Raw genomic sequence first — 24,201 nt, forward strand, 5'->3', positions numbered from 1 at the left:
ATCTAATCAGCGAATGGTGTAAAGAGTATCTAACTCACCTAATCTAGTGGAGTCTAGGGCAATTTTGTAGGGAATCACAGTAAATCAAAGAATCTCAGTGTTGAAAAGTATACTTGAATCATACAGTCCAACTCCTGATCTTCTGACTCTGAAAATAACTGAAGTCAATTCTCCTATTTCCTTTTTGTCCCTGGGCATGAATATCAAATCTTGATCATTAAATGTTGCCACTGGTTCCTGTCTTTTTCCTTTGGTAAACTTAAAGATTTTAAAATTCTAACTTTGGATTCCCTTGAAGGTACTTTTCAAATTATTTTTGACCACCTCATTTCTAGTAAGTAGAAGTTTATTTGCCAATAGAATTTGTAGACTACAGCTGCAAAATATGTGAAGCAATGATAGAATTGAAAGGAGAATTAGACGAATCCTGAATTATAGTTGGAGACATCAACACCTCTCTCCCAACAGTTGATAGAACAACTGGCAAAAAAAATGAGAAAGGATATGGAAGAATGGAAAGGTTTTCACATATATAAAGAACTCACATTTTAGAAATAATCTTTGGACTTTTAGAAACATTTTCAATTTACTATTGCCCGAATGACATTATGACTTCCAAAAAAATCTCACCAATTTGCTTTAGTCTTGTTCTTTGAGATATTAGCAATGTTCTCAGTACTTTCATTCAATCATTCAATACAAGTGTATTAAAATCCACTTGAGTCAAGACATTGCATTAGATACTACAATAGACTTCATTGTTTTTGAAATGTTCAATAATTAAATTCTGTGGGAGGCTATTTATCAAGAATATATAGTATGAATAAAATAAATGGTTAAAAAGTTATAGGGCTAAATCAGTTAACAAGTCCTCTTTATTACTTACAGAAGCTCTTCTCTGAAGGGAATTATGGAATTATAGTTTTCTCCAGTACCCCCTTGTTACATGTAAGATAAAACACAATCCAGGAAGAGAAAATTACTAGCCTGGGTTCACAGAGTAAATGGGAACAGAGGCAGTAGCAGAATTCAGGTCTCCTGGCTCAGCCCAATGCACAGCCCCCTTGTGCTGGCTTTGGATCAGAGGTAACTGCTCCACAGCATGCAATTAAGCTGAACATCTGGATTTAGCAGATGATTCTACCCTCACTCCCTAGACTCTTTCTGTTTATCCTTTCCCCAGATCTCCCTCCTTACATTCAGACACTATCATACCAAAGCTCCTAACCAGAATCTCTTGCTTGAAGATACAAAGCTTGTTTCTTTTGGGTACTGGGTTTGTCAGAACCACCTTGCAGTCTTTATCATCCTTCATGATATGCTGCATATGGGCCCTGTACAATCTGCTGCCATCAGATCCAGCAGATAAACTTCTTCTTTCCCTATACCATCTCTCTTATGTGAAGGGCATCACTTTTTGCATTAGGAAAGGTTCTTCAGGGCCACTGCCTCAACCAGGATGTGAGCCCTGTTGAAGGCATGCTCCCTACATCATCGTGTAGATGCCTTTCCACCTGTCAACGCAGGCTCTCTCTCTCCTCATGTCTTAAAGGCTGATGTGCTCCAGAAGACTTTGAAAAATTGGAAAAAACCTAATCAAACTAGCTCATCAGCCTCTCTGGTTCAGTCTTTCCTAGTCACAGAAGATAAACTTATTGTCTAGAGGCCAGGACTTTATTTCTACCCACAACAGGTATTTTAATTTCAGGAAGATCTACAAAGGAGTTGGGTCAGTGCAACAAACCAGGCAGGTTGTTCTATTACTGGGATGACACTGACTCTTTCTCCTTCTCCTCCTCCTCCTTTTCTTCCTCCTCCTCTTTCTCCTCCTCTTCTTCCTTCTGCTTCTTTTCCTCCTCCTCCTCTTTCTTCTACTTCTTCTTTTCTCTCTTTCTCTTTCTTTTCTTGCTCTTTTATTTTAGGTTGGTAATTGGCATGCTGCTGCCATATCTGGCCCAAGATACCACAATTTAATTGATTGATTGATTGTTTGTTTGATTGATTGGTTGGTTGGTTGACTGAGTGAACTTTTCTGAATATGGTCAGAAATACAAGAATCACAGAATCTCTGGGTTGGGTATGCTGATTCTTAAACTATAGGTGCACATTAGAAAAGCTTTTATAAAACACTGATGCCTGGGTGCCACCTTCACAGATTGTGATTTAATTTGGTCTTGGGTCTCAAAGATTGCTCAGGGGATTCCCATGGGTAAATAGGTTTCAGATCTATAAGACTGTTCAGACAACCCTGATCTGATACTTAAATCCCTTCCATTGGGGAATCTGGAATGTTACCCTTCCTAGAACCAAGATTATAGGTAGTACTATCTTCCAGACACTCTTACGGGCACACAGACGTGTGCTGCTGCTGGAGAGAGAAGTAGCAGGTAATGGTTAGTAATAGACCAGACCCTCCCCTCAAAACGCCAGCAGTGCTGAGCTGTGGCCCTTTCTGATGTCAGAGGTATGTCCTTTTAGGTCAGTGGTTCTCTACCAGGGGAATTTTGTCCCCCAGGTGACATTGACAATGGGAACATTTCGGGTTGTTACAACTTGAGAGAGTGCTACTGGAATCTGGTAGAAGTCAGGGACGCTGCTAAACCTTCCACAATGTGCAGGACAGCCCCCCCGCAGCAAAGAATTATTTGATGCAGAATGTCAATAGTGCCAAGGTTGAGAAACCCTTTTCTAGATTCTTGCTCTCTGGTTCCCTCTCCTTTCCCAGGAAATATCATCTTGAATGAATTAATCCTAAACCTTTTCCTTTTTCCTGAAGCATGATTTCAACGTTTTTCAAGTCAACATTTTACATTCCTTTTTAGTCCCAGAATGTGATAATCTGTGTTACTATTAAGAAATAAAGGCTGCTGTCTGACTGTACATCAGAGAGGCAGAATTATCCCAGCACTGCCCTTCTGTTTGCTGCTTGCTTTCCCCTCCCCCCACCCCACCTCCAGCTGCCTCTGAAACAAGGAATGAGCTGAGCCCCTACCTAGCCTGCCTCGAGCAGGCAGCCAGTGGAGCCATTCGTTGGGGTGTAGGTCACCCCATGAGATGTCCTAAGGCTGCCAGGTTTATCAGCTGCCAGCCTGGCTGGGTCAGGCCTGCTGCCAAGTTGATTAATAAGTACCGGCTGACTCTTTGAATAGGGCCTGGACCTGCTGATTTGTCTCCCCACTTCCTTAAATCATTTCATTATTAAATTAAAGATTGTCGTGATTTAAACAGAATCATCAGGCAGCCTGAGGACAAATGTGGGGTTTGGTGAAAAAAATTGAACCTGGTGCTGCATTTACCAAATTCAATCTCAGCTGGGTGCTTTTCCTTTCTCTTCAAGAAATAATGCAAAACTCCAAGGGCTGGAAGTAGAAGTGGAACCATCCCCTGCAGTGTCGGGGGCCCACACAGACAGGCTGGCATGTCAGCAAAGAGAGCTGATTATAAATAGCATTAAAAGCAGCATCAGTCAAAACTCACTGATGTGCCTGAGCAAAATGTTAAAAGAAATAAACAGTTTCTGAAATAAGAAGCAATAATCTTTTTTTAACTTTTGTAACTTAAGGCGAACAAAGACAATATATATGCATGTGAGTTACACACACACACACACACACACACACATAACCCGAATGAGCCCCTTTAAGGAAATGATGGGTAATCATTAAATTGAAAATAACAAAAATCACAAGTAGTCAGAGCCTCACAGGGAGCAGCTGTCCTTTTTCCGTGTAATTGATGCTTTTTATTTAGAAAGTCTATGATTTCTCCTTGTGAAATCATTTTCCTGTATGTGTACTTTTTTTTTTTCCAGCTTAGATGGAAACCATTTGAGATTCCAAAAGCATCTCAGAAGAAGGTGGACTTTGTGAGTGTAAGTCAATGCTCCCCACACCTTCCCACTGCTCCTTCTCCTCTCTTCCACGGGGAGTGATCCATTTGCAGGCGGAGTGCCAAGCAGACGCAGCCTCAGAGGCAGAGACAGCCCCATCTGCCTCTGCTTTCAGCGCTGCCCATTGATGTCTTCCAAGCACCATCTCACCCCTGACACTCGAGGGCTATTTACAACATCCCAATACGAATGGAAATTGAGCTTTTACCTTCCCAGCCGCCTTTGTTTTGGGAACAAAGACTCCTTTGGTAGTCTGGTGAAGCCTGTGTTCCTAAATGCACAAAACAAATCACATAAAATTACAAGAAGCCAATTATATTGAAATACAATGATGCAAATATTAAAATAAATTTGGTTTGGTTTATAGTCATATGTATGCCTCCTTATTAATGTACTAAATCACAAAATCTATGAGAAGATCTAATAACTCTGGTTATTAGAAGTATGAGCGTAAATGATATTTTGGGATATCTGTAGCAACTCTAATGTGATATAAAAATATCCGTGATTTCTATCAGTGTCAAGGTTACAGGCACCTCTAATACTGCTGTAGTTTGTTGCTTGTATTCACATTAATTGAAGGAAATGATTAATTTCAGTCAGAGATTAGTGAAAACAAATATATGATTTTTTTCCATCCAAATTCAGGAACTCTCCAAAATGGATCCTTGGGCTAGAATAGGATTGACTCAGGCCAGCACCTCTAGTTAGGACAAGGCTGATAAGAAATTCTGCTTGGTAGTGATAGGTGCTGAGAGTATAGGAACCCCTGTGCCCAGAGCAAGGTGCAATGTAGGGAAGGAGGAGCTACAAGGAGGTGGGGCTCAGAGAAGGGAGTAGAAGATTTTGCAGACCAACCTCAGTTCGTGGTTTACTTAGGGAGAGTCCAGGTGTCCAGCCATTGGCCAGATTGTTTGGATCATGTTGACCTCCTTATCCACATTAAGTGCTCCAACCCTGTATAGACCTATCTAAATAGACTCAAACTTGGAAATGGGGTTAAAATACAAGAAGAAGTACCCCCACCCTGTGTGCATTATGGATGTCTGGAGGAGCAAAGCTCTACTTTGGGGCTCTCAGTGTGCAGGTTTGGGGCTAAGGGCTATTTTAAATGGCCTGTGTGCTATGGTTTCTTGGACTGTGGATGATCAGCAGAGGATCACAACTGGTCAGAGTGCTTTCCATTGCCTTGTTCTGGAGAGATTAGGGCTGACCCTAGTCATAAGCAGAGGGCTGCCCACATAGTCTGGTGTATTTGAGGGGCCTTAACTGGTCCCTAATGCTGCAACCTCCCTCCCCAAGCCTCCTTGTCTCATGGCCCTCAGGGACCAGGAAGAGGGATGGCTTCTTAGGCACTATTCACGTTCACCCTTCCCTCTCCTGTGGGTCTTTCCCAGGGCCTGCACACCTTGTGTGGAGCTGGAGACATCAGGTCTAACAATGGGCTTGCTGTCCACATTTTCCTCTGCAACACCTCCATGGTGGACAGGTAAGTGGCTCAGTGCTGAGGCAGGACATCCCCATTCCCCAAAAGCTGCTGACCAGAGGATAAAACCCAGGTTGTTATTTTTGTTATTGTTTTTTCCCCCAGAGCAATGTTGGTATGCATTTATTAATAATGACCATAAATGAGTATTTCTATCTTGATCAACTCCTATGACATAAACAAGAATGTCATATAACAGTGCAAATAGAAAAGGATGTTGGACACTGGAAAGCAGGAGTAGTCCAAGAGGCATTTTTACTTAAACTAGATTTGGGTTAGAATATTCTTTATTTCTATGGTTCCAAAGACTATTTTTTTGTGGTTGTTGTTGTTGTTTTATCCTCACACGAGGACATTTTTGCATTTCTCTTCAGATAGAGTGGGAGGGAGAGAGGGAGGAAGAGAGAGAGTAACATTGATGTGAGAGAGACACATCAAGTGGTTGCCACCCACACGACCCCAACCGGGGCCAGGGACAAACTACAACCAAGGTACATGCCCTTAGTGGGAACCGAACCCAGGACTCTTCAGCCCGCAGGCCGACGCTCTAACCACTAAGCCAAACCAGCCAGGGCCCCAGGACTATTCTTGAGTCCAGAGTTGCACTACATGAACAGTCATTAGGACCACCTGTTGGTGGCAGGTCACATGGACAGACTATGGCTTCAGCTAAAAACTTTGTATAAGCTTAAAGTTCCTAAATAGAGGAGCTTCAATATTAGATATTTTTCAAAATCAGAAAATCATATGTGAATGGCATTCCTACCTTTTCTTTGGGAAGCAGAACATCAGGACAATTTTTGAACGGAACTGTTGTGTCCAAAGGCAATTCTACTCTTTCTGGCTGAGTGGCTTGGGCAAGTCTTTAACTTATCTGAGCCATGAATCAGGCCCAAGATCAGAGGCCTGTGACAAGGCATAGAAGATGTCCCTTTGGGTCCACCTCATATCAGGCACCTCCTATCTCCCCCACTTGAGCCACACTAGCCTTCATTCAGTTCTTTCAAACTGCCACATGTCCTCCTGCCTCAAAGTACTGGCACATGCTGTTCCTTCTGCCTGGAATATTCTCCTGCCTCCTTACGTGCTTGCCTAGATGATACCTTCAGATCACAGGTCAAATGTCCCTTTTTCAGGGAATTTTTTGCTGACTCTTCAAGCTAGACTATGTCCATTATTCTTTCATTCCCCTGGACTTGACTCTCATAGTGCCATTACAGTTTACGGTGATACAGTTCTGTAATTGTTTGATTGCTGTCTGACTTTCTACTAGACTCTATGTTTCATGAGGGCAGAGATTGGGTCATTTTGCACATCATTTTATACCCAGCACTAAGCCTGGCATAGAGTGGGTACTGAACAATAATATGTGCAGTACGTTAATTTGTCTCATCGGTATTAAAACTGAAAATCACAGGAATGATTCCATCTTTCAGATGCTTTTACAATTCAGATGGGGACTTCTTGATTGGTAAGTTTTGAAGATTTCAGACCCCTTCACTGTGAATTTAGCCCTAGTCATAAATTGCTTTTTAATTGTATACATATTATTTTCCTTCATCCTTCAATCTGTCTCATTTAGTGGAATCTACAATCTACGGTCTTAAGTCAACTGGTGATCTGGAAAAGATTTCTAGTGTACCTCAAAGCCCCTACTCTATATCCTGGTTTTGCCCATTTCTGTTGGGTTCTTCTAATATGGGCGATCTGGGCAGCTGAAAAGAAATAAAGAATATTACCAAGATGCAATTAACTTATTAAGATAACTCTATTTGCTTTCATACTCACCCAAGAAAAGACTATCATTGATATCTACAATTTAAATACAGATTTTCATGAGAGTCCCTGAAATAAAATGTCTATTAGAGTTTTCTCTGGTCTGTCCATTCTTTTTGATGGTTTTGGTACCAATATTTTGTAGTGAACACTTTGGTGTAGACATTAGACATGTAAATAACAGCCTTCTGCTGCAAGTATCAGAAATAGGTGATTTTCTATCGTATTTCAGCTGCCCTTTTGGATCAATCCACAGAATTGTGCATATACAAGCTCTAAATAGAGTCAATTTTTAAATTCACGTTCTTCTAGATAATAGGTAACCTCAGTGGTCATACATTTTTCCCTATGAGACTCCATACAGCGTTTTTCATTGGGAATGAAAAAGCAAATGCAGTCCTTAAGCCTTTTACTCTTCATGAAGTGGTTCTTACATGAAAAGAGATGCTTACTGCTTCCCTGTCTTTTCTGTTAGTTCCCCAGAAAGGGAAACTTCTCATTTACACCGAGTTTGGCAAGATGCTTGTGCAGCCCAATGAGATCTGCGTCATTCAGGTGAGTGATGTGTCCCCTTCTCCCTGCCTCTCTCTAATTTGGGAGCAATCAGATGTTGCAGCTGCTGCTATTTCCAACTCTAAAATTTCTCTGTCATGTCTGGGCAACGGGGAGGGAGTTTGAGTTATGTACAAGGCTCCTTGTGCAGAAGGGTGAGCAGGCTTGGGTGCCTGCTTTGTTTTAAAATAGCCCACAATCACAAAGCAAAGAGCACTGTCAGTTCACTTTTCTAAATATCTATACACACTGTGCATAAGGCCTTGGGTATGGGTGGAGGGCAATGAAGATGGATTTCCTAAAATGTTGGTTAAATCAGGACACTGTTATCTCTGAACCAAATAAGAGAGTAGATTACAGTTGGTTTGAGTCACATTTGTGATTAGAATTTAAATTTTTATTTCTGTCTCATCTTTGAGTTGGTTGTCTCTCAAATCTAGCTCAACAGACTATAGCTTTACTTGTACATGTGGGGTTGGCCATGGCTCTGGGACCTCTTGATAACTACAGGTATGATTTGGGAGGGCACGCCATGTCTGCTTCCCGTTCCAGAGAGGAATGCGGTTCAGCGTGGACGTCTTCGAGGAGACCAGGGGCTACATCCTGGAGGTCTACGGCGTCCACTTTGAGTTGCCAGACCTGGGACCAATTGGTAAATCTTCATTACAGGCCCCTAAGCCTGGCTTGACTCAAACTTTAACTTTTCTCTAGACAACTTCTTCTTTAGACCAAGTGTAGTTGGGAATTTCAGTAACCTATTAGAACTCCCTGAGCAATGCCCAACTTTCTTTCCAGACCTCTAATTTCAGGGGCTCCATGTAGCCAGGCTGACTCAACTGCTGAAATAAAATCTTCATTTATTAGCTCATCAGTGTATCTCGGCTCCCCTGTGTGCTGGGGGTAGTGACAGAAACCTCATCAAGGGTAACAAGCCTCTTCCCATGCATGCATAGCATACATAGCAGAAAATGACCCACTATCACCCATTATACAGTTCTCTCCATAACAGTATATTGACCATTGGAGAGCAGTGCACATCCTATAGGCTGTAGAAATTAGAGATACTGTGGGCCAAGTCACCAGAAACAGTTTCACAAAAGAGATGTGATTTGGCTAATTCTTTTTTTTATCCTCACCTAAGGACATTTTTCCATTTTCTGTTCTGATAGAGTGGGAGGGAGAGAGAGGAAAAGAGAGAGAGAGAGAAACATCGATGTGAGAGGGACACATCGAGTGGCTGACACCCGCACAACCAACCAGGGCCGGGGACAAACTGCAACTGAGGCACATGCCCTTAGCAGGAACCAAACCCGGGCCTCTCTGGACCGCAGGCCGACGCTCTAACCGCTGAGCCAAACCGGCCAGGGCATGATTTGGCTAATTCTTGATAAAAAGTTCAGGAAAAATAAAGAAGAAAGGGAACAGCTTAAGGGAAAAGCAATACAAGTCGGAATGAGCTTTGTGCATAGAAGGGATATAATTTTCTTAAGTTAATTGGTTGTGTAGACAATACAGTGGGGAAGCCATAAAAATGGCAGGTGCGCCCTGGCCGGTTTGGTTCAGCAGTTAGAGCATCAGCCCAAAGACCAGAGAGTCCCAGGTTCTGTTCCCGCTAAGGGCACGTACCTCGGTTGCAGTTTGTCCCTGGCCCCGGTTGGGGTCGTGTGGGTGGCAACAACTCTATGTGTCTCTCTCACATGGATGTTTCTCTCTCTTGCTCTATCTGAAAATAAATGTAAAAAAATGTCCTCAGGTGAGGATTAAAAAAAAAAAAGGCAGGCAGGGCTATATTCCTATGGAAATGGGAAACAGAGCGAGAGAAACATGGTCTATGACCCTCACATTCCTACTGAGCACACTCCACAAAATCTAAACACTTAACAGTCAAAAAAGGTATATCACTCAGTGCTGTGAAGAAGCTGGAAACCACAGCCTCCATGAGGCAGATGAAAACTTTCAAAAGTGAACTAAGATCCCCCCATTCCTGATTCTTCTGGTGAGCTGGAGGCAGGAGATTTGGGGGAGACTTGAATGTGGTAGGAGGGGTTGTTCTCAAAACATCTCTTGGGGTGATAAGAGTGGCTGGGAAAATTGGCCCTTGGTTTTGTCTTTGGCATGTTTGCTTAAGGCGATGGCCACACCTCCCAATTCTTCCCTTTCTTGCCAACAGCTTTTTTAGAGCAAAACAAGGACAAGCTAGCATATGTCTTCTGGTCACTCCCTTGGGAGGATCCAAATAGTCAGAGGAAGGTGGGAGGCAGCAGAGAGGCAGCTGGAGCCATGGTGGGCCGTCTGTCGTCCTGCTCACCACCCGCTCTTCCCACTTTGGTCTGCAGTCAGCATAGCTCCCCGGTTCCATAGAGCATGCCCCCTCTGGAAAATACATATAATTATCTAACCAGCTGGGGGCTTTTGTTTTTTAACCCCAGGAGCTGGAAATGATAAAACACTGCCCAGGTCTCTCCTCTCAGACTTAAATTATGTTCTTGCACTTAGGCTTTTCATTTTTAGTCTTTTGATTTATTTTCTTTCTCTGGAGGAAACACTCACACAACAAAGGTAAGTAGGCAAGTCCTGAATACTTTCTCCCTGACAGATTTGTCAGGCTGGAGAGCAGTTTTCCAGACTTGGATTGATTCTGAGGAGCAGAGGCACACCTGGGCCGACAGCATGTAACCCTTTCTCTCTCAGGTGCTATTGATCAGGGACTGTAGATGAGTTCTCGAGTCATCAGGGTTTTCTTGGAAAGAAAAAGGTCTAGTATTTCTATCCGATCTTCCCTCTTCCTCTTTTCCAGTCTCATCCGCCTCTCTCCTCTTCTCACCTACAGTGAGAGAATATGTATGTAAAGTGGTTTTATAGACCATATTCACCCTACAACTTTGGGAGAGGCTGCTGGCAATGATGATGATGACATTCATGATTTTTTTTTCTGCATCGAATTCTTTGGGTCCTCTTAAAAAGGTGCCATACTGAGAATCCAATGAGCCTTTGAACAATGAAAGCAAATTGTAGGGTGGCTCTTGACGTAGAACACACTTCTTTGTGCAACCATAAGTATCTTTCCTACGTGTCTAAGAGACTGTGGGTCATTGTATTCTAGGAGCCAATGGCTTGGCCAATCCTCGTGATTTCTTGATACCTGTGGCCTGGTATGAAGACCGCCAAGTGCCAGGTGGTTACACCGTGATCAATAAATACCAGGGAAAGCTGTTTGCTGCCAAACAGGTAAAGAGGGTTGGTAGGCAGGGGAGGGAATTAGTAGTTATAGAGTACCTACTGATTGCCAAGGCCAGTGTTAAATATTTTATACATATTTTTCATCTTTACTACACCAAAAGATACTACAAATAAAGCACTATTTGCCTTATTTGTAGCCATGAACACACGCCAGGTCGTGACAAATAATTTACCAAATATCACAGTAAATGGTAGAAGCACATCTGTTGGTCATGTTATTTCCACTCACCAAATAACAAAAATCCTGGGGATAAAAATTGTGGGGAAAACATAATATGTTCTGAAAAGAGAAATGAATTAACTGGCAGATCATCCAAGATTTATATATATTCATCAATGGCTACCATATTTCGAATACTAACAGTGACTATACAAAATAAATTGAGCTCACTTAATTAAGTTAATTTGGTTTATACCACCAGCCTGGTAAACTCACTCAGGAGATAAGCAAAGGCAGAAATAATATTAAAAATAATCATTGTTGATCAGTATATTTCTCTCACATCTATGTTTCTCTCTCTCTCTCATTCTTTCTGTCTCTAAACTCAATAATAATAATAGTAACATAATATGTAATCTATAATATATTACATACTAATATTAGTATATGTTTTATATACTACATAGTATATAATGAGTACATATTATATTATTTCTTAATATATTGAATATATAATTTATTAGCATAAAGTAAGCGTATAACAAACATAATTCAAAGATCTCTTCTTTACCTTTATTCTTTTGCTTTATTTTTGCCCATTTGACTTATTGCTTATATTTTGCCAAGGCATGTTATTGGACAGCATCTAGAAGGTAAGCTAACCAACAGAGGCCAACTAGTTTGGCACTTAAAATGAACGCCTGGAGGCTAATGGTCAACCTCATTGATACATTGTCACCCTTATATTCTCTGGGTCAGGATTTCTCAAAATGTGGCTCAGAGACCATTTGCATCAGAAATTATCATGGAGGTTTCTTTAAAATGCAGAACCTTAGATATACTCCTTTAGCCTGGCAAAAATGATAACTTCTGGGGATCGGGTGTGGAAATCTACATTAATTTTAAGCTTGTTCTCCATGTTATTGTTGACATACAGTTGATAGAGGACCATCATTCTAGAGGCAGCCAGCAGCCCCCGTAGTTTCCACTTTCCAAGTGAACCCTGTGCTGGTTATTCTCTGTGTGAGCTCCCACTGACCCCTTCTCCCTTATCTGCCATGATCTGTGCCCTGGGAGCTTGACCTACATGGACTGTATCACCAGACTTCCTAGCCAGTTGGTTCTTGTTTGGGTTCAGCTAGTAAGAGGTCCTCACAGGAAATTGGAGGGCAGGGGAAAGATAAGCTGGGGGTTTTCTCCCCCGGCTTCCTCCCTATTTGGGTCTGCATCCCTCCACAATCTCAGTTTGTGTTGAGTAACCCCAATGGCATGCTGGAGCCAGTTCTTATTGGTTTGGCATCTCTTTCCAGCTTTGTGCTTAGTGACATTACATCAGAAGCTCAAAAATAATCATGGTGAGAGTATTTATATCCCAGAAATCAGCAAATGCTATAAATCAGAGTTTTTAATTTTTTTTTCAAGATTGCTAGTTGTAAAATATTTACCAGCACACTACTGGAAAGCCCCTTCTTCAAGGTTCTTAGCGCTTGATGGAGCCCTGTAACATTTCTTTCCATAGCCCATAAGCCTCGGAGTGTCTTCCCTCTATTCCTAGGCTCAGACGCCACACCATCCATCTCTAGTCAGTTCACTTAACCCCAGTCAGAGATCTGTGAGTAGCCTTTACAGTAAAATCGTTAGAACATACTGAATCAGATGCTGTTTCTAGCACAGACCCATATTTGCCGTGGGGCAACCTTCCTATAACAGAACACCGATCCTTTCCTACCCCAGGACAGGCTCAAGAAGCATCACCTTAGGATTTCTCTAAAATCTCAAGTCTTTGGGGCTGGAGCTCCTGATACCATCTCACCCTCCTGCACTCACCACCCAGGCATTATGTCTGCTGGACGCTCCTCCAGGCAGCAGTTACCTGGAGAACAGTCACAGCAAGTGCTTGCCCTCTGCACAGGAAACCCAGAGGGTGGCCCAGATGGTCTGAGAATTGCTGGCATCCACAGATTCTCACAATTGCGTTAAAATTGTTGAAAAAGCATTACTTGGAGAATGTGCCGTGCTTCTGTTGCTGCCCATGTGATCAGAGGCAGCTGCAGCTTACGCACCAAAAAATAGGGTTAGTGGCTAAACGAGGGAGAGTTTGAGGGCGTGTGAAGCAACCACAGAATGATTCAGGGTTATACTTCTCCCAAAGGATGATATTATTCAATTTTGAGAACAAAATTAAATCCAAAAAGAGAGGATGATGCAACGTACAAACTGGGATCACAGCTACAAAAGTGTTAGGTGCTAAGATCACCCTCTTCTGCTTCTTTTGCAATCAGAATGTCTCTCCATTCAATGTCGTGGCCTGGCACGGGAACTATACCCCTTACAAGTACAACTTGGAGAACTTCATGGTCATCAATGCAGTGGCCTTTGACCACGCAGTAAGTCCGGTCCCTGGAGGGGCTTTGGAGATGGGGGCAACCCTTGGGAGAGGGATTTACAGTAGACCCCCCAACATTCACAGATTTAACCTTTTCCCACGTCACCCTTGTAAGCCTGAAATATAGTCATTTGTCACTGTGGTCACAGGAATTTGAATCATCCGCAGCGAGGCTTTAGTGAAGGAATAAACACAGGAAGCCAGGCTAGACACCCAACACAGCTCCATTCCCTACACAGAGTCATCACAGTAGTTGGCTAAAAACGTGTTTTCTTCATGGAAAGTTTATTCCCCAAAGAAAACCAACTGCTGGTGTTAGTGATGGAGTGATAAGAAAGGAACATTCCTGGATTTGGAAAGTTCTCCATCCTGCCCACAAATACCAACAGTCGACTTGCTCCGGCCGCCTACTCCAGGGTCCACTCCTGGCTGTTTCTAGCAGCGATGGAGCAGACAGCTCTTATAAAATTACTCACAATGTTCAGTGCTCAAATTTAAACCAAGGAAATTCTAGAGTATGAACTTGGTCATATTTTTCACTCAATGAAAGGGTCACAAATAGGTCTCTGGTCTACAGTGCAGGCCCTTGAAGCCCTACATTTTTGATTAAGTTCTAGCTCTGGGGTCCTGGGGAAAAAGTTCAGTTTGTAGCGTAGTTCATATTAGATTAATTATCCCACAAGCTGGAGGGATAATTAGAGCAGAAGGCAGAGAACCAAAGACAGAAATATTACTCTGAGCCAGTGCAGCTGATCTCTGGGAGGACAAAACTGCCTTTTTAAAGAGCACTCTGAATAAAACCAAAGGGGAAAGAAAATGGGGCACTAAGCCCAAAACAAGATGAAAAAGCGTCCTGAGACACTGACAGAGCTTGACTTGAGCCTCACTACATCTTCTTTAACAGTTTCAGGTCATTTCTCATGGCAGACAAAGAAGTTAACTCTTACAGCCATAAGAGTTGAGGTGTTTTTTTGTTGTTGTTGTTGTTTTTTACATTTACCCAGGTTCAGTCTCCTGTGTACTGCTGCTGTAATTACTTTCCTAAAATTCAGATCTGGTCTTTCTACCACTGCATTAGCAAACCTTTCAGGCTCCCTGTGGTTTAGGATTAAGTCTGAGCTCTGAGGCGTGGTATTTGATGCTTGGCCATGGGCTTGCTTTCCAGTGCCACCTCTTGCCCCTCTCCCTGCGACCCTGGCCTTTAGCTTTCTTACTTCTTAATAAAACCTGTGTGCATTTTGATGTCCTTTCTGTTTTCTGCGCTTAAAATACCTTTTCCTTCCTCTCCCTCTTTTCTCCTTTCTTTCCTCCCTTCCTCCTTCTTTCTTTCTTTCTTTCTCTTCTCATTCTTCGGCACCTATCTCAAATGTCTCCTCCTCTTTGAAGCCTTCCCTGATCCTCTCAGGTAGGAATGGGACTCCTTCCTCCACACTCCCTTGGATCTCTATGTATAAAGCTAGACTGCCGTTGGTGCCTCGCTGTTATTGGTTGTTTGTGCACCTGTGTTATTACTCCTTTCGTCCACCTCACTCACCCTCCACTAACAATACCAAAGGGGCAGGGAATAGATCTCAATCACCTGTAAATTCAGACCCTAGCATGGCATCTGAAAGCAAACATGATCATTGATTTCAATTAAATTGAAACTCAGTCTTTCCACGAAAGGACTGTAGAGTTCTTTTTAAAATTATAATAGTGTCTCCCAACCTACTCCTCTCTACACTACCACCACCCAAACGAGTGATACATGTGGTGTGTTTTAAATCTGAGAGTCAAATAAGGGTCAGAAAGCAATAAGGATAACCATCTGGACTCTCTGTGATCCCCCCAAAGAGAAGCAGATGTACGAAAGCTTGGGTATTTAATTTCTATCTCCACCTTACTCTGAGCATCCCGTCTGCCAAAAGCTCCCTGCAATACAGCCCGGCTCTGGTCACCGTGACTTCAGGTTGGGAGAGAGGCACCACAGGCCCTCAGGCCCACAGGGTGGTACTTACATGAAATGGGCTCAGCAGGGTGAAAAAGCAGCTCAGAATCCTCTTAGCTGGTGTTAATTCATTTTGCTTCAAGCACAGCAAGAGGGGAAAGTCAGATGAGTGATAACTGCATCTCGATGACAAGCCCAGACTTCTTAGCCTGGCCTGTGAGCTTTGATCAAAAATTAGAGCATCACTCGAAAACCCCTTCATGTGTGAGTGACATGTGTGTCATTGTCCAGTCACCTCACTTTCCTCGCATGCTCAGCCTCTCCTTGTGCTTTCACAGGACCCATCCATTTTCACAGTACTGACTGCCAAGTCTCTCCGCCCCGGCGTGGCCATCGCTGATTTTGTCATCTTCCCACCTCGTTGGGGGGTTGCTGATAAGACCTTCAGGCCTCCTTATTACCACAGTAAGTCTCTCTTTTGCCAAGCCACGTTTGGGAACCGAAGAGACAGCAAAGCAGTGAGCATTGCCCTTTGGGAATACTGCCGGAGGTGTTTCTGGATGCCCTGCCCTGGCTGGAGTCCAGGTCCTGCCTCCCGAGGCCTGGTGCTGTCCTGAGACTTCTAACTGCTTAACTAGCACAACTTCCCGGTGGGATGGCAGCAATGTGTTGACTCTGAGAAGGTCACACTTTGTAGAGCCTCAGCCCAGTTCCTCTGGCTCTGAAGAGAGAGGTTTCTTTACGTGTGAGATGCTCCTTTTGGGGGAGGGAGAAATGTTGGTTAATTTGTCATTTTAGGAAACCTCATTACTTAAGTGTGGTTCAAGAACCAGTAAAATGTGCTTCTCTAATTATTTCAGCAGGGAGAGCAGACTGCAGTCCACACTAGGGGATGGACCCTATTCTGCAAACAGTTTCTGCAAAGCATTTGTTACCTAAAAGAGAACTTAGGAAATCTATCATTTTTTATTTTATTTATATTATTATTACCAACAGCTAACAATTACTGACCGTTTTCTATGGCTCTAAGTTCTTTAAAAGTAGTAACTCATTTTCTCCTCATAACAGTTGTCAGAGATAGGTAGTATCATTACTGCCCCCCCGACCCCGTTTTTTTCCAGAGGATGGAACTGAGATAAGAAGGATTAGGTACTTGCTTGAGGCCTCACAGTTAGTTAAGTGATAGAGTCAGGATGGAATTGCAGGCAATCTGATGCCAGGGCAGACACCCACAACCGACCACTAACCAATGTGTCTAGCACAGGGCTGGTACGTGATATGCATCTGATACATATTTACTTAATAAGCAAATGCATCACCAAGAATAAGGTACTTCATGGCTGTATTTAATGAGGCTGGTGTTTTTAACTGTGCAGCAGCTAGCTGTAAATCCAACCTAAAGGTCCATTTATATTTCCACTTCCTGGAGAATAGATTTTTGTACATAGAGTTCTAGAAAAACTATGATCAGGAACATTCGAAAAAACAAACCCCTTTCCTTAGTTGAGCTCAGGGCTTTCTGTTTATATGAGGCTCCTCTCTATAGTACCAGCTCCCAAGATGCCAGGGCTCAACAGGATAGGAAGGGGAACTGAATGTGCAATTTGGGCATTAGCAGAGACCCTCAGGTGGAAGGCTACTTCAGGGTCAAATCCCAGCACCTTCTCAAGTGACACCATTATGATTGAGAAAAGGTTATAATTAGTTACCACTACAAAGACACCAGCTATTCTGTGAATAAAGTTTTAACAAGCTATGTCTTTTCTGAAGAGTGTCAAGCCCATCACAGACCTAACTGTTCTCCTGAAAATTAGTCCCCCAAAGCACATGCTGTCAAGGAAAGAAAACTGCTCCTGCTTAGAACCTGTACCTCTCATGCTAGGCCTTGGTAATTCACCATTTCACATCTCTTTTTTTAATTCTTTTTTTTTATTTTTAGAGAGGAAACGAGAGGGAGAGAGAGAAACATCGATGAGAGAGAACATCAATTGGCTGCCTCCTGCATGCCCCACACTGAGGGTTTGGCCACAACCTGGGCATTGAATCTGCAACCTCCTGGTGTATGGGTCGATGCTCAACCACTGAGCACACCAGCTGGGCTCGTATACTTCTCGTATTGAGATTGCTCTATGTGCCTGAGGTGATGGTTCTCAATGTTAGCACGTTGTCCGAGTCACCTGGAGGGCTTATGGAAACGCATGTTCCTGGGCCACCCTCAGACTTCTGTTTCAGTAGGTCCAGAGTAGGAAGCAACAATTTACATTTATAAAAAGTTCCCACGTGAAGCTGATGCTACTGTTCCAGGAACCACAGTTTGAGAACATTAGGGGATGTGAACATCCCTTAGAATGCCTTTTTTTGTATGTTTATTCCCAGGGCCCTCTCCCAGAGAGGTTAATTCGTTGGTTGTGAGGTGGAAACCGCAATGTGCATTGCGCACTAGCAAGCCAGGAGATTCTGATGCAGGCGGAGTACAGATCATGTGTTGAGAAAAGTTGCCTGGAGCTGTCTCCCCACCCAGGGTGGGGACCACGAAGCAGTCTGACTCAGACAAGTCCGCTACTGTGCCGCAGCTCTCAACCCACTCCTTGATTGCCTGAAACAAATGGCCCTGTGGAAGGCTTCTTATAGTTTTTAAAAAGACTCTCCAGTAAATTGGGCCCTGGATAGAGAGATCTCAAGAAAGGCATGGTTGCTCCAAGTTAGAAATTATGTTTTACTAGGGATATTTAAAATATTGCTTTAGCAATAATCAAAATCTTTGCTACTTTGATGTAACTTTATAGAAGGAGTAGAGAATTATTTGTGTAGAAATATTGCGTCCAGTCATCTTAATGCACCTTGTTCTGCTGGTTTCAGCATTAATCAGAAAGGCAAGGTCTGCCTCCCACTGTCCTTTGAAATATAGAAAACGATATGGAAATGTCATCACCAAACTCATTGCTACCTAAACTCATATTTAGATCAAAGCTAAATTCTGTCTTGATCTCTTCTTAAAAGTAGGCGACCCTGGGGACACATATTGGAGTGAGAAGTGTGACAGCATCTTCGAGCCATGATAGGACCTGTTTTTAAGAGAGAGACACTTTGTGCTTGCCGTCACGCCTTTTGCTCTGTTTCTGCTTCCTGGAGAAACAAGCAGAGCTCTGACCTGGGTTTACCTTTCCTGCAGGGTCACAGCAGCCTTCCGTTATCTGGGCAGGGAGGGGATGGCTGCTCAGACAATTACAGAATTGTTTTGGTACTTCGTTATACTTCACATGCAAGGAAGAGGGGTGGGGGCATTTCTAACGTCAAGTGATTGACTTTGCAAGGGTTGCCATGGCCATCTCTCCCTACTCTATTCATGGTTTGTACTCTTAGCACTTTCTTGGGACAGACTCTGAGTAATTTTAGATAGGCTATTTCTTATTCACCTCCATCAGTACTTAAAACAGTGTCCAATTATATATACTGGATGGATGGATAGACGGATGGATGGAGTGGGGAATGGACAGATGAATGAATGGGTGGATGGGTAGGTGGGTGGGTGAATGGAAAGGCACTTAAATTTACTCAGGTGTTATGTTTATTTCATTCTTGCTCTAAATTTGTTGCTATTCTAAAAAAACAAATAACTTTAATTCAATATAAACATACTTTGAAAGAATAGGAACATAGTGATTTTTGGTCAAATTTTGTAACTCCAGAAAACACAAGTAGGACCAATGTATTTATGTGAAAGCAAATTTCTATTTAATAGGAGAGAACTTGTGAACACTGAGCTTTGTTGAGAGCTAGGTAGCTTATTTGAGTAGAGAGCTTCTGTTCACAGGAGATGCTCTGTCAGGAATGATATAGAAAGTTCTTCTGTATTACGTATTACCTTCCCATTTTAAGATTTTAGAATTCTATGAGGATAATGTTAATAGAAATAGGAAAGAATGAATCTGACAGCCATTTTTTTAAACAATTTTTTTTTCCTTTACTGATTTTAGAGAGAGAAGAAAGGAAAGGGAGAGAGAGCTAGAAACATCGATGAGAGAGAACATCAATTGGCTGCCTCCTCCACGCCCCGCCCCCCGGGCATGTGCCCTGACCGGGAATTGGCATGGGCCGATGCTCAACCAATAAGCCACACTGGCCGGACATTCGTTTTGAATGAATAAGTTGATATTAGATTCAGATATAGAAGATAATATTTGTTAGAATACAGCATATTTGGACTGGGCTTTACAGACACTCAGATCCTTTCACACAGATTATCATTTGATACTGGACTGTAAGTCTAGGGTTCTTTCCATGACATCACCCATACACACACACACACACACACACACACACCACTTCAGTTTTCTATATTGGGAACCAGAAATATGGTGATACATGGACTACTGTGGGGTTATTTGGGAAGGAGCTGGGATCACAAAATAAGATAATTTTGATATGAGGCTTGTAAGCCTAAATGATGGCGTATACCCCCTCTTTATTATAATTTACATTTTAATTATTATTAAAATTTTTGTCTGGGCTCTGATTTTCTTTAGCCTAATTTCTTTCAGGCAGTGGAATGCAAGGCCTCTGCTAGTCCACATGTTCAGGAAGTGGAGATTTGTCTCCCAAGAACTCCACCCCAATGAATGTTTTGTGGTTGCTCCTAGGAATCTATACTATTTATTAATCTTATAAAATCTATCAGATTTCTCCAATTTTCTTGTTATTCTGTGGAAATAATGTTTGAAGGGTCTTAATGTTTATAGGTCTACCTTGGATAATAAAAATAATACTGCTTCAACCTTCCCAGGGAACTGCATGAGTGAATTCATGGGACTCATCAAAGGTCACTATGAGGCAAAGGAAGGTGGGTTCCTGCCAGGAGGAGGCAGCCTGCACAGTGCAATGACTCCCCACGGGCCTGATGCCGACTGCTTTGAGAAGGCCAGCAAAGCCAAGCTGGCCCCTGAGAGGATCGCTGATGGCACCATGGTAAGCAAGTTAAATGCCAGGCCCTGGTGGCCTCTGGGCTCCCCAGTCTTGTTGAGAGAAGTATCTACTTTTATTTCTCCAAAGTCACAGAGGAGGAGCCAGGAGAGGAGAGTGTGTGTCTATTCCCATGTACAGTATGCATGCACTCACCCCTGTGTACACACTAGTCTCCTAATGTAGGGAGGGTAGAAAGAGCTTTGGCCTTGGAGTCAGACCTGGGTTCAAATCCTCACTCTCTTAGTTCCTGTGTGACCTTGAATAAGATACTTAACTTCTCTACTTCATTTTCCCCATCTGTAGAATGGGTATGGTATCCAACCCAGCAGGTGGATGTAATTTAACCTTACAGACTGTCCAGCACTGTTCAAATGTAAGGGGGTATTATTAATACTATGGGAAAGGTCTTCCCTTATCTGCATGCAGCCCTGTGTATAAATGCTTTGTCTTAGTCATCGCCTGCTTTTGAAGGACTCTTCCAGGGCCATGATAGCAGAGGATGCAGGATGTCACCTTCAGCTGAGTTCTTAAGCCAGGAAGGGTCAGGACCGTGAGCAGCAGTTCTCTGCTGTTTTCTCATTTTCTTTTGCTCTCCTTTGGCATGGAACGAAAAAGATGGGATTTATACCCTGTTTTGTATTCCTCTTGTGTCAGGCTGTAAACATTGAGGCTGAACACAATTGCAGACGGCTGCGGTACTTGATTTTATTTTATTTTTGCATTCTTGGAGGTAGAGTTTATGAACCACAAGGAGTAATTTTATGCTAAATCGTATGCAAATTTGCATTACATTTTTAAACAAATGCCTTCAATGCTACCTGACTTTAAAATTAATAGCACAGACCTGCCTGATTCCATGACCAGTTGTAAACTGCCTAAGCAGGGAACACAATCTGTCCCTCTGTCCAGTGCAGTTGCTTTCAGTCCCAATCCCGGGGCCAGAGTTGGTGCAGCTGGCCTGCATGGGGAGGCTGAGAAGAGCCTTATCTGCTTGACCTCAGCTCTGTTGCCCCTTGCAAGGGCCTCTGTGGAGTTTTTGTAGATTCCTGCTACTCTATGAGACATGGTTTGAGAATCTCAGTTAAGCTATTGCCTCTGAAGGCTCCTGGAGGTGCACAGGCTACTCCAGAGTTGCCCCTCAATAATCTTTGGGGTCATCAGTGCTACCAGAGAGCAGTGTTCTGCAACAGTGAGGCACAGGACAGGGCTGTTTTCATGAGAGCAAGACTTTGGGTAATGTCTAGGGCTCAGAGCACTAATGAGGTGACCTCGGGGGCTGCAAGGCTCTGGGTCACCAGGATCCCAGCCTCTCTGGTGGGAGAAGGCCCAACACTTTGTCTAGACCTAACTGTGGGCCTCCCTCACCATTTCTCATTATATAATTTGGACCCAGGCCCATTTATATGCCTCATCTTTATTCCAGTTTGGAACAAGTTAACTTTGTGCAATACTGTCTTCATAGCTCAGCTGGGATAAAGTTCTGTTACTCCAGTGGGACAGCAAAGCTCTTGAGAATTAGTCAGCAAAGAGACAACAATAATAATGACCATGATAACAACCCTTACATCTGAATAGTGCTTTATGACGTGAAAGGTACTTCCACACGATCTCATCTGGTCCTCACATCAAACCTGTCGCGGGAAGTCGAGGAGGGACAATCATCTCCATTGTTTTAGGCAAAAAGAAGTTGATGTATATTGGACATCGAATCTTAATGTGAACTCTCTGGATTGTGGCACAGAGAATTTTTAGTTTTCTTTTGCCCATCCATATTTTTAAAATTTCTTACAATGTGAAAACATAAGAACTATAGGTTTTTATCATTATTTATTTTTATTTTTATTTTTTTATCCTCACCCGAGGACATTTTTCCATTTTTTGTTCAGATAGAGTGGGAGGGAGAGAGAGGAAGAGAGAGAAAGAGAGAAACATCGATATGAAAGGGACACATCAAGTGGCTGCCACCCACACAACCAACCAGGGTCGGGGACGAACCGCAACCAAGGTACATGCCCTTAGCGGGAACCGAACCCAGGTCTCTCCAGACCCCAGGCCGATGCTCTAACTGCTGAGCCAAACTGGCCAGGGCTTAAATTTTATTTTTAAAAGCCACAGAGAGCAGGAAAATTGGCAGCCAGTGAAGCTGGGATGTCTTACTGGCCTTACTGTTGCAGACAAAATCCTCCTGAACACAGCAGGACATCCATCATGCACTCCCTTCTGGGATAGAGTTTCTAAAAGTGCTATTGCCATTCCCGCCTCCCACCTTCCTTCTTCTCCTCCTCACTCTCTCTTTTCCTCCTTCCCCTTTTCCCAGCTCCTCTCTTGGTCAGAGTCTTGAAAAAGAAAGACTCAAATCCCAGCTCTGCCACTTCTTGTTACCATCACTTTAGACCAGTCATTTCCCAGCTTCGAGCCTTAGTTTGCACTTCTACAAAATGCGGAGTGTAGCCTCCCTCACAAGGACATAGCCACAGTAAGTGATGGCCCCTGAGAAGATGAACATTACTAAGACTCTTTCATCTCTGCCCTTGGATCTGGCAAATTTAGCTCCATAATGTTCCAAGGACAATGTGAGGCATACGTGCCCAATTTTATTTTATAGAATGGAACTTGAGGCTCTGAGAAGTTCAGGTTCTTGCATAAGGTATCACCCACTTATAAGTGGTAGGGTTAGAGCCAGAACCCAGGGCCTGGGCCTGCTCTCCTCACCATGCTAGCACACGTGATTTATTACTCAAAGGTTCTGCCTACTCACACCTTTTCTCTTGACATCTAATCAAATGTGTTTTGTTATCCACCTCCCCCTTCTTCCTCATTGTTTCCTACAGGCATTTATGTTTGAATCTTCTCTAAGTATGGCCGTCACCAAGTGGGGACTCAAGACCTCTAATTGTTTGGATGACAACTACTACAAGTGCTGGGAGCCTCTCAAGAGTCGCTTTACACCCAATTCCAGGGGCCCAGCGGGACATAACTGAGACTGGAGCACTGCTACCATAGTTGAGCGCGGATTTGTTTCCCTGAGCATCTCGTGACTTCAGGCAGTATTGGGAGAGGGGCTGGGTTAAAATGAGAACTCACTGTTTGATAGTCAAGTGACTGAGACATTTGTCAAAATGTATTTGGAAAGTTCTATGACTGTCAGCTTAATTACTCAATAAATACTCCCTGATGTTGTGTGGAAGTGGCCATTGGTCATGATCAGCACTTGATGGAGCAGACCTATAGCGGCCAGGGCTGGAGTCCATGCCACTGGACTGAGACCCTTTTGCATGTGCTTAGCCTGTGTGCCTTTATTCTAGAAGCACAAGTCCAGGGCATCTACCAGAGACCACAAGACCAAGTCACAAGGAAGTACAGGCCAACATAAGGACCACAAGTTCAGGGTGAAGCCAAGGCCAAGGCCCCAGGAGTCAGTTCAAGCATAGGGAAGCAAAGGGCCTCAAACACCTAGTGTCATCCTTAAGCAGATGGGCAGCCAGGTGAGCCGGCTGTCTAGGCTTGGTAGTCATGTAGCAGACAATACAGTGGTAATGGACAAGAAGCCCAGCCACGGAAACTGAGCATCATTCTCTGAGGGTACCAACTGCTCTGATGTTCGCACTGGAAGCCCACATCCCAGAAAACCCCTCAGTCTTGGTCTAAGCAGGACATTTAGTCACCCTACCATTCACTCACTTAGCAGTCCATTCAGTAACTGTGCTTTGAGTCCTTACTATTTACCAGCTACAGAGTGAGGTGCTGGGGATGAATAATTGAAAAGGAAGAAATCATCTATTCTCTTAGCGGGCTCACCGTCTGAGGATATCTGGGCCAAAGA

At 43.2% G+C, this 24,201-nt stretch overlaps 1 protein-coding gene across 1 annotated transcript in view; it reads left to right on the forward strand.

The window, feature by feature from the left end:
• HGD (homogentisate 1,2-dioxygenase) overlaps window positions 1-23,565 on the forward strand; it is a 39,899-nt gene extending 16,334 nt beyond the window's left edge. The window contains exons 5-14 of the mRNA XM_036242861.1: window positions 3,812-3,871; window positions 5,287-5,378; window positions 6,812-6,846; window positions 7,627-7,706; window positions 8,256-8,355; window positions 10,807-10,931; window positions 13,386-13,490; window positions 15,755-15,881; window positions 20,200-20,381; window positions 23,210-23,565. Of these exons, the coding sequence (XP_036098754.1) occupies window positions 3,812-3,871; window positions 5,287-5,378; window positions 6,812-6,846; window positions 7,627-7,706; window positions 8,256-8,355; window positions 10,807-10,931; window positions 13,386-13,490; window positions 15,755-15,881; window positions 20,200-20,381; window positions 23,210-23,359 (1,056 nt within the window). The 3' untranslated portion in view covers window positions 23,360-23,565. The remainder of the gene's footprint in view (window positions 1-3,811; window positions 3,872-5,286; window positions 5,379-6,811; window positions 6,847-7,626; window positions 7,707-8,255; window positions 8,356-10,806; window positions 10,932-13,385; window positions 13,491-15,754; window positions 15,882-20,199; window positions 20,382-23,209) is intronic.
• The last annotated feature ends 636 nt before the right edge of the window (window positions 23,566-24,201 follow it).

The sequence above is a fragment of the Molossus molossus genome, unplaced genomic scaffold, assembly GCF_014108415.1.
Source record: "Molossus molossus isolate mMolMol1 unplaced genomic scaffold, mMolMol1.p scaffold_m16_p_5, whole genome shotgun sequence".
Taxonomy (NCBI): Eukaryota; Metazoa; Chordata; class Mammalia; order Chiroptera; family Molossidae; genus Molossus; species Molossus molossus.